Raw genomic sequence first — 10,874 nt, 5'->3', positions numbered from 1 at the left:
GAAGAACAGAGATGTGTACAACAGCGACTACTTCAACTTCACTCTGTCACTGGCCTCCGTCAACGCGGTATGTGTTTGTGTGTGTGTAAGATAAACAGAGACGTGTTTGCATAATTCAAAGTTATGCCTGACTCTTTTAAAACTGTTCTTATTGTGTGTGTGTGTGTGTGTGTGTTGCAGACAAAGCTGAAGCACCCAGCCTATCAGGCCATGGCCAGAGTCAGTCTCCAGCTAGCAGTCCACTTCCTGTTCCACACCTATCTCCACACCAAGAAGAAGCTGCGGGTGGACACCGAGGAGTGGATGGCTACGGTGGAGGTGCTGCTGTCTAAAAGCAGTGAAGCCTGTCATTGGATGGCTCAGTACCTGGTGGGACCTGAGGGACGAGAGATCACCAAGTCAGTACTGCTATTATACTACTATTGTACTGCTATAATACTACTATTCTACTACTTAGAGCTGTTGCGGTGACCGTATTACCGCCACACCGGTAGTCATGAGTTATGACCGCAATCAAATTCAACGTGACCATTGAGTCACAGTAATCTCCTCTTATGCACTCTGGACATGCTGGTAGTAACCAGCTCCCTAATGACCATCAGGTCATAATGACCTCGTACTCGGAGCTCTATTGTCCCTCTAACCACTCTGACATCAATGCACATGAAGTCAGAAATCACATCAAACACAGTATCATGCTTTTAAAACTCACCATTAGGCAAAAAAGATTTACCTCACCGTGATGATCAATTTGAAGAAAGAAGTTCAACGACAGGTTGAAACTGAGTGGGAAACGTGGTCGTTGTGGATGTTTCAAAGCCAAACACAGTGAAATGGACAGCCCTTTCTAAGGTGATGATTCAGTCAGTGTTTAAGACATTTTTTACATTTTAGTCATTTAGCAGATGCTCTTATCCAGAGCGACTTACAGTAGTGAATGCATACATTTCATACATTTTTTTCCCCCCGTACTGGTCCCCCGTGGGACGTTGCATGTAGAACCTTAATTTGCAAATTAGAGCTTATGCAAACTCTCAAATAGTCAATAGCCTATAGTCGCATCATGCACTCCTGAACAACTAATCAAATTGCTACCCGGACTATTTGCATTGACCCCCCCCCCCCCATTTTTACGCTGCTGCTGCTCTGTTTATTATCTATACTTAGTCACTTTACCTCTACGTACATATTACCTCAATTACTTTGACTAACCTGTGCCCCCGCACATTGACTCTGTATCGGTGTATATAGCCTCACTACTGTTATTCTGTTGTTGCTCTTTAATTCTTTTATCATTTATTTATTTTTTACTTAAGTTTGTTAAAGTATTCACTAAAATACTTTTCTTAACTGCATTGTTGGTTAAGGGCTTGTAAGTAAGCATTTCAATGTAAGGTCCACACCTGTTGTATTCGGTGCATGTGACAAATAACATTTTATTTGTATGTGTAGAGACCTGAAAATGCTAAACATATAGTTGTTAATTAATGGTAAATTACCAGCTGTCAAAATGTGAAGACCGCCACAGCCCTAATACTAACTACTCCTCCCAGCTGCCCACTGCACTGAGGTTAGTTAACACGATCACCACCGATTTATATCCATGATAATCGAACATTTCAATAAGCATTTCTCTATGGCTGGCCATGCTTTCCTCCTGGCTACCCCTACCGTCTCTGTATACATCAATGATGTCGCTCTTGCTGGGGGTGATTCCCTGATCCACCTCTACGCAGACGACACCATTCTGTATACTTCTGGCACCTCTTTTGACACTGTGTTAACTAACCTCCAAACGAGCTTCAATTCCATACAACTCTCCTTCCGTGGCCTCCAACTGCTCTTAAACGCTAGTGAAACCAAATGCATGCTTTTCAACCGCTCGCTGCCCACACCCGCCCGCCTGACTAGCATCACTACTCTGGACGGTTCTGACCTAGAACATGTTGACAACTACAAATACCTGGGTGTCTGGCTAGACTGTAAACTCTCCTTCCAGACTCATATTAAACATCTCCAATCCAAAATCAAATCTAGAATCGGCTTTCTATTTCGCAACAAAGCTGCCAAACATACCCTAGTAAAACTGACTATCCTACCGATCCTCGACTTCGGTGATGTCATCTACAAAATAGCCTCCAACACTCTACTCAGCAAATTGGATGCAGTCTATCACAGCGCCATCCGTTTTGTTACCAAAGCCCCATATACTACCCACCACTGCGACCTGTATGCTCTAGTCGGCTACATATTCGTTGCCAGACCCACTGGCTCCAGGTCATCTATAAGTTTATGTTAGGTAAAGCTCCGCCTTATCTCAGCTCACTGGTCACGATAACAACACCCACCCGTAGCACGCGCTCCAGCAGGTATATCTCACTGGTCATCCCCAAAGCCAACACCTAATTTGGCCACCTTTCCTTCCAGTTCTCTGCTGCCAGTGACTGGAACGAATTGCAAAAATCACTGAAGCTGGAGACTTATATTTCCCTCACTAACTTTAAACATCAGCTATCTGAGCAGCTTACCGATCGCTGCAGCTGTACACAGTCCATCTGTAAATAGCCCACCCAATCTACCTACCTCATCCCCATATTGTTTTTATTTACTTTGCTGCTCTTTTGCACACCAGTATCTCTACTTGCACAATATCATCTGCTCATCTATCGCTCCAGTGTTAATCTGCTAAATTGTAATTACTTTGCTACTATGGCCTATTTATTGCCTTACCTCCTCATGCCATTTGCACACACTGTATATAGACTTTTTTTTTTTTTCTATTGTGTTATTGACTGTACGCTTGTTTATTCCATGTGTAACTCTGTGTTGTTGTTTCTGCTTTGCTTTATCTTGGCCAGGTCACAGTTGTAAATGAGAACTTGTTCTCAACTAGCCTACCTGGTTAAATAAAGGTTCAATATTTTTTGAAATACTATTATACTACTACTCTACACAGCAGTACTACTACTTATATCTTACATTTCTACTCATCAATCTAACTGATCATCTTTTTCTCTCCTCCCCCTTCCAGAGTGTGTCTGTTGGAGTGTGGGGTGAGGGAGGTGAGGGTCGTAGTGGCAGCCATCTTGGAGAAGACCTTAGAGAGTGCGCTCCACTTCGCTGACTCTGGATTGGACAGCCTGACCGACGCGCTCCTCTCCCTATTGGACAAAGACGTTCCTGAGAACGTCAAACACTGCTACCAATACTTCAGCCTCTTCAGCAACTTTGCTCAGAGAGGCTCTGGTCCGTGCCATTTGTTGTTGAAACACTCAGCGTATCGCAGGATGCTCATCTTTCTCCTCGGACCCAACAGACAGAACAACCAGGTACTCACAGCACACACACTCAATTCCTACTCCGCTGCAGAGGAATGAATATGACAGGGTGTTGTTGTTGATGGTTCTGGAAGCTAATGACCTTTTCCCCCACTCTCTCTCTCTCGCTCGCTCTCGCTCCCTGTTCCTGTGATTCCTTCTCCCACCCTAGAATCGGAGGTGGAGTCCAGCCCAGGCCAGAGAGTTCCTGCACCTCCACTCCACTCTGGCCCTGATGACTCTCCACTCAGACCTCAACACACAGCACACACATGGTAACACAAACACACTCGCCTTACCGCAGTTAGGATGGTTCCATAATACGCTGATGTGTGTAACCTGATCAAGGTGTGTCTAAGCTGATGTGATTGTGTGTGCGTTTCTCAGATCAAGGTGTGTGTAAGCTGATGTGATTGTGTGTGTGTTTCTCAGATCAAGGTGTGTGTAAGCTGATTGTGAGCAGTATCCCTGCCTCCTCCCGCCTCCTCCCCCTCAACGCTGACATCATGGCCTCGCTCTTCAGCCCCGAGGGACAGCCTTACCTGCTAGAGGTAACATGCATACAGTCTCACACACACACACACACACACACACACACACACACACACACACACTGAGGAGTATTTCTGTCTGTAATAAAGCCCTATTGTGGGGGAAAACTCATTCTGATTGGCTTGGACCGGCTCCCCAGTGGGTGCCCTCCCAGGCCCACCCATGGCGGCGCCCCTGCCCAGTCATGTGAAATCCATAGATTAGGGCCTAATTCATTTATTTCAATTGACTTATTTCCTTATATGAACTGTAACTCAGTAAAATCATTGAAATTGTAATATTTTTGTTCAGTGTATATGGAAGAGGCATTATTTTAGTTATTATTATTTATAATTTTTTTAACGTTTTTTTTTGTTTGTCTGTGTGGCTGTAGGTGATGTTTGCGATGCGGGAGTTGTCAGGCCCTCTGACTGTGCTGATAGAGATGGTGACATACTGCTCCTTCTGTAACGAACCCTTCTCCCTCGGAGTACTACAGCTGCTCAAGGTAAGAACTACAACTACCAGTTCTGAACAAATCCATTTCCACAGATGACTCCAAATCCCAGCACAAAACACATCATGACTATTCTGATCTGTGTGTGTATATGTTTATGTATATAGACCCAGTTGGAGACCGCTCCACCCCATGAGTTGAAGAACGTGTTCCAGCTGCTGCAAGAGCTGCTGGTGAGTGACCGCTGTCAATCAAACTTGTCTGTGCATTAGGGTTGAGCGATTAACAGAAAATAATTTGTTTGGAATGGGGAATCCATGCCCCGACGAGGCGGTGTAATACACACGGTGTAACGTGTGTTCTCAGGTGGTAGAGGACCCTCTCCAGACCCAGAGACTGAAGTACGCCTTTGAGTCAGAGAAAGGCCTGCTAGGTAGGCTACCTTCCACTGGAAGTGTGTGCAGGGCGTGTGTGTGTGTGTGTGTGTGTGTAAGGCATGTGCAGAGCGTGTGTGTGTGATACACTTCTCTTGTTTGCAGCATTGATGCACCAGAGTAACAACGTGGACAGCAGCCGCTGCTACCAGTGTGTCAAGTTCCTGGTTACCCTGGCACAGAAGTGAGTTCCTCCCAGAGACCAGGAAATATGTTCATGTCGCCACCCTTTTGTCTCAGGCTGAAAATATTGAATGGAAGTAGATTTGACCGTTGCAGCAAGTACATGAAAGTAACAAAAACAATTCAGTTCAGTTAAAACCTCTCATTTCATACTTCCCGATTTCACATCAAGTGTTTGTCTGTCTCTTTCTTCAGGTGTGCTCCTGCTAAGGACTATTTTAAAGATTTGTCTGGTCACTGGAGCTGGGCAGTGCAGTGGCTGCAGAAAAAGGCAAGCATCAAGCACATTATAACGCACACACAATTTCAGGTGTGTGTGTGTGTAGAGTATGTGTTAGTGTAACAGTGTGTGTTTCTCGGTCAGATGTCAGAACACTACTGGACTCCTCAGAGCAACGTGTCCAATGAGACGTCCACAGCCAAAACGTTCCAGCGCACCATCTCAGCCCAGGACACGCTGGCCTACGCCACAGCACTGCTCAACGAGAAGGAGCCGTCTGGCAGCAGCAACGGCTCTGACGGCAGCCCAGCCAACGAGAACGCAGATCGCAGCCTCCGACAGGTACAGCTTCACAGAGAGGTAGCGAGTATGAAGAGCTCAGTAGCGGTCCTAGAATAGAGCCTGGTCAGGGTATTGTCACTTCTCAGGTCTGGGCTGAGCTCAAAATCTTGGCTTGGAGACTTGTATGAATCGGTTTCATAAAAACTCTATAAAGATCTCTTACTCTGAGATGCCATGTCTCCTGTAATCTCTCGCTCTCCCCTCTTTATCTCAGGGTTCCGAGTCTCCCATGATGCTTGGTGATTCAAAGAGTGATCTGGAGGATGTCGACCCTTAGCTCCTCCTACCAGACACAATCCCTCCAATGGAGAGAAGGCTCCAGACAGCCACTCAAAAGAGTGCTTTTCACCTCTGATTGGCCAGAGTATGGAGGGAGAGGCCCACTACAGCCTGGTCGGCAGATTCAACAAAGGATGCTTGAAATATCTTGAGTGACTTCTGGCCAGACTAATGGAATCAGAGCTGGAGGAGAGTTTTGAGACCAGACTAATGGAATCAGAGCTGGAGGAGAGTTTTGAGACCAGACTAATGGAATCAGAGCTGGAGGAGAGTTTTGAGACCAGACTAATGGGTTACAGTGCAGTTTATTCTTCTCTTACTGGCTGAGTCAGAAATGTCACCCTTTTGCTTATGTAGTTCACTACTTTTGGCCAAAGGATCAGTGACAGCTAGTGTACTATACTGTATAGGCAAAAGGGTGTCATTTCAGATGTAGCCACTATTGTCTCACAAGGAAAGGATGGGTTTGTTTTGTAAGTTGTTGCTCATATTTGCCAATGTAACTAAACAGACCATATTCATTATTGTAAAGATCTGTTCGATAGCTGTAATTTCAAATGTAAGATAATATTTTAAAGTCTGCTGTGCTCCACTCTGTAGAGGTGTGTATGTGTGAGCCCGCGGTATGACCTGCTCTGGAAGAACACAGACGCACACACACACACACATGTTTAACCAGGGTTTTTAAGTATGCACTTTATAGTCCACCCCAGTCTATAGTGGAGTAGAGCAATAGTGATCAGGTCCACTAGAGCAGCTTAACCATCCTCAACACACACACCATCACACGCACCTGTCTTTCTTTTGGTTTTAGCACATCTTATCACATCAAACTGAGTTTTCAGCTTTACACACAGTACACACAGTACACACAGAACACGCGCTCCTATGGCTATGTCTGTTGCTCCGGTAACCACAGTGGTATCGAGGATGACGGCGTCTACGGAGGGTTCTGGAACACGGAACCAAGCCAACCAACCATTCAGCACTCTCTCCTCCCCTACAGCGAATCACAGCGCTGGATTTTAGGTATTTTTAATTTCTTTGTTTTTGGTTTCTCCTGACGTCGCTGTACTCATGCCTTATGCCACCACCACTGTCCTGTGACACACACACACCAGAGAGAGAGTCATCGTGCCAACCAGATGAGAGATCAGGAGCAAGTTTTACTTTGGGTGCCAATGAAATACACACACACACGGTCTTCCCCTCTTATGTATGTGTGTGTGTGTATATATATATATATATATATATATATATATTATCTCACACACACACTGTACTCTCTGTGCTTTATCATTATTATTTGGCACTGGGTTTTTCTTTTTTTCCTTTTTATCTTTGTCTGTTCAGGTTTGCCTTTGGACACAGAGGGTCATAACCTCTGACCCCTAAGCTCTGATACCAAACCCCACCTGGACCTCTGACCGCTAACCTCTTGACCTAACCCAACTCCTGGGAGAATTCTAGTGCCTTCATCTCCCAACTCCCCTCACCTCTCTGAAATCAAATTGTATTGGTCATGTACACGTGTTTAGCAGATGTTATTGTGGGTGTAGCGAAATGCTTGTGCAAAGTTTCCTAAGAGCTCGAAGCGAGGCAGCCCTCTGTCGGCGCCATTTTTAAGCATCCCTCCTCCCCCTCACACTTCTCACCCTTGTCCCTCTCACACCAATCCCCTACCTGGCAACAGATGACTTGCTATAATGAACTGTGTGCATGTTACCATGCTGCGTATTGACCAGCAGACTGACCGGGCCCTCGTCCTGGTCTTAGAAGGCTGTGTCAGAGCTTTCAGGTGTGTTCTAGGTCTGGTGTGCCAGTGACACAGCACTCAGAGCTCACTGCTCAGTTTGACCCTCAACAGCACCTGTAGTATTTCTCAGAACAGTACCAACCAATCAATCATTTATTTGTATCTGTGGTGTATAGTGAGGGGGTTAAGGGGGGAGGGAGGGAATTACAGAATGACATGGATCCAGGTTTTTATTCTGTCATTCTGTTTTGAGCATCACTCCTGCTGAAGGCCAGTCTGAGGCAGGACCATTCATGTTGAAACCCAGTTTTCATTTGTACCTCAGTTTGATTATGGGGAAAATTGATATAAAATAAACTGGAATGGCCAACCTTTTTGTAAACTTTGTCTTGTTCTTTGTGTGTCTGTGAAGCAGGAGTGATCACAGTAAACTATAAAATCCATAAAATGTTTATTTCAGGTCAAGCCAGGTGTAGTATGGGACAGCTGTGGGAAGAGTGGAGCTGGAGGACCAGAGGGACAGACAGGGCAGGGCTGACCTTGTTATCATGGAAACCAGCCAGTGTAACACTGAGAGAGAGAGAGAAAAGGGGGAGATACGTCAGTCTTGTATCTCAACGCTCCATTACATAAATATACATTCATGATCACATTACTTCCTAGTAATACTACATATTAGTAAATTACTGGAGTCTGTCTGTGTGTGTGTGTATATACAGTACCTGATGTTTTTCTCCCCTGCAGCAGCATCCATGCTGTCCTTGGCTCCCCTCTCCTCCAGGCTCTGAGAGATCAACACCACCTGACACAGAAACAGATTTAATCACCCTGTTTATTCCATGCACACTCATTCTGTGTTTATTATGGCTCTGGGAGAGACCGAGTGGAGACAGATCGCACGTCCTGTTACTATACTGAACAAAAATATAAATGTAACATGCTACAATTTCAAAGATTTTACTGAGTTAGTTTAGAGAAGGAAATCAGTCAATTGGGCGGGAGTAGCCTGGGGATCCAGGCCCAGCCAATCAGAATATTTTTTTTCCCCCCACAAAAGGGCTTTATTAAAGACAGAAATACTCCTTAGTACCCCCCTCCCCCTCAGATGATCCTGCAGGTGAAGAAGCCGGATGTGGTCCTGGACTGGCGTGGTTACACGTGGTCTGCGGTTGTACGGCCGGTTGAATGTACTGCCAAATTCTCAAAAATGACGTTGGAGGTGGCTTATGGTAGAGAAATTAACATGAAATTCTCTGGCAACAGCTCTGGTGGAAATTCCTGCAGTCAGCATGTCAACTGCACACTCCCTCAAAACTTGAGACATCTGTGGCATTGTGTTGTGTGACAAAACTGCACATTTTAGAGTGTCCTTTTATTGTCCCCATGATCATACTGTTTAATCAGCTTCTTCATATGCCACACCTGTTAGGGAGATGGATTATCTAGGAAAGGAGAAATAATCACTAACAGGGATGTAAACATGCATATGGAACATTTCTGGGATCTTTTCTTTCAGCTCATGAACACGGGACCAACACTTTACATGTTACGTTCATAGTTTTGTTCAGTATAAATCACAGTTGTCCAACCCACCATCCTGTTCAACACACACTAACACTTTCTCTTTCATACACAGATGTAAGGTGGTTCGTGATTGCTTGATTACTTGATTGATAACCTTACCTGGGACCTGAAGACTTGCATTGGCTGGCTCCCTGAGGTAAGTTTAAACTTGAACATACACACACACCTGTCCTTACCTTAGGGTAGCACTGGCAGAGGCTCCACGCGGTGCCAAGGGTGACCATGATGATCCCCAGAGAGCAGAGTGTTGCGTAGATGTGAGGTCGCTCCTGAGTCATAACGAACAGACCGACTAACAACACACACATCCCCGCCGCGATCAGACCATACCGGTACGGCTTACCCTCCGCCATGCTGCTACCCTGACCAAGGAAGTCTGAACCAAACTCACTCCACCTTAGTATGTAGCTTAGCTAAGGCTATGTTATGCTCTGGGTCAGATACTACTGAAGGTGAGGGAGAAGGAGGAGGAGAGGAGGTTCAAGATTTGTAATTCAGCAACAGAGTTCCACTCTGCTGGTTATTACAGCCTGCAGACAGAATAAGGTGTGTGCATGTGGACGTTTAAGTATACTTGTGGGGACCAGAAGTCCTCACAAGAATAGTAAACAAACACAAATCTGACCAACTGGGGACATTTTGTTAGTCCCCACAAGGTCAAATGCTATTTCTGGGGTTAGGTTTTTGGGTTACGGTTAGGGTTAGAGAAAATATCATTTTGAATGGGACTGAATTGTTTGTCCCAACAAGGTCAGTTATACAAGACTGTGTGTGTGTGGTTTTACTATCCTTGTGGGGATCAGAAATCCTCACAAGGATAGTAAAACAAGTACAGTTCTGACAAGTGGGGATATTTTGCCAGTTCTCACAAGGAAAAATGCTATTTAAGGCTTAGAGTTAGTTTTAAAGGTTAGGGAAACTATGATTTTGAATGGGAATCAATTGTTTGGTCCCCACAAGAATAATAAAACGTTTGTGTGTGGTGGGTTACCTTGTACTACCTCCAGTTCTACTTGAAGTAAATGCTTTCTCATGGAGCGATGAAGAGGAGAAGGCTGTCAGGGTGCCTTTGCTAGGAGGCCCACAACTCCTCCTTCTCCACTCTCCTATTTTCCTCTCCCCTTCATCTCTCTCTCTCCTTGAAAGCATTTACTTCAAGTGTAACTGAGGTTAGAGCAGAACAAAGAAACTGAGCAAACATACAGTGCATTCGGAAAGTATTCAGACCCCTTCACTTTTTCCACATTTTGTTACGTTACAGCCTTGTTCTAAAATTGATTAAATATTTTTTTCCTCATCAATCTACACACAATACCCCATAATGACAAAGTGAAAACAGGTTTTAGAATTTTTTGCACATTTATAAAAAAAACTGAAATACCTTAGGTATTCAGACCCTTTGGTACGAGACTCGACATTGAGCTCAGGTGCATCCTGTTTCCATTGATCATCCTTGATGTTTCTACAACTTGATTGGAGTCCACCTGTGGTAAATTCAATTGATTGACATGATTTGGAAAGGCACACACCTGTCTATATAAGGTCCCACAGTTGACAGTGAATGTCAGAGCAAAAACCAAGCCATTAGGTCAAAGGAATTGTCCGTAGAACTCCGGATTGTGTCGAAGTACAGTTCTGGAGAAGGATACCAAAAAATGTTTTCAGCATTGAAGGTCCCCAAGAACACAGTGGCCTCCATCATTCTTAAATTTAAGAAGTTTGGAACCACCAAGACTCTTCCTACAGCTGGCTGCCCGGCCAAACTGAGCCA

The 10,874-nt window shown here is 44.8% G+C and overlaps 2 protein-coding genes across 2 annotated transcripts in view; one reads left to right on the top strand and one right to left on the bottom strand.

Annotated features, from left to right (window-relative positions):
* Positions 1–7,901, top strand: part of LOC115193029 (ubiquitin carboxyl-terminal hydrolase 24) — a 52,712-nt gene extending 44,811 nt beyond the window's left edge. Inside the window, exons 45-56 of the mRNA XM_029752023.1 lie at positions 5–67; positions 181–398; positions 3,032–3,329; positions 3,490–3,592; positions 3,750–3,868; positions 4,243–4,356; positions 4,473–4,538; positions 4,672–4,738; positions 4,845–4,923; positions 5,118–5,193; positions 5,287–5,484; positions 5,699–7,901. Coding sequence (XP_029607883.1) covers positions 5–67; positions 181–398; positions 3,032–3,329; positions 3,490–3,592; positions 3,750–3,868; positions 4,243–4,356; positions 4,473–4,538; positions 4,672–4,738; positions 4,845–4,923; positions 5,118–5,193; positions 5,287–5,484; positions 5,699–5,761 — 1,464 coding nt within the window. The 3' untranslated portion in view covers positions 5,762–7,901. The remainder of the gene's footprint in view (positions 1–4; positions 68–180; positions 399–3,031; positions 3,330–3,489; positions 3,593–3,749; positions 3,869–4,242; positions 4,357–4,472; positions 4,539–4,671; positions 4,739–4,844; positions 4,924–5,117; positions 5,194–5,286; positions 5,485–5,698) is intronic.
* A 79-nt stretch (positions 7,902–7,980) lies between these two features.
* On the bottom strand, positions 7,981–9,533 carry bsnd (barttin CLCNK type accessory subunit beta). The gene is made up of 3 exons (XM_029752022.1): positions 9,280–9,533; positions 8,242–8,321; positions 7,981–8,089 (listed from the first exon to the last, which is right to left on the bottom strand). The coding sequence occupies exons 1-3, from the start codon at positions 9,454–9,456 to the stop codon at positions 7,981–7,983; spliced, it is 366 nt and encodes a 121-aa protein (XP_029607882.1). The 5' UTR covers positions 9,457–9,533.
* Positions 9,534–10,874: the final 1,341 nt, after the last annotated feature.

Source organism: Salmo trutta, chromosome 4, assembly GCF_901001165.1.
Source record: "Salmo trutta chromosome 4, fSalTru1.1, whole genome shotgun sequence".
Taxonomy (NCBI): domain Eukaryota; kingdom Metazoa; phylum Chordata; class Actinopteri; order Salmoniformes; family Salmonidae; genus Salmo; species Salmo trutta.
This window is presented reverse-complemented; position numbering and strand designations above follow the sequence as displayed.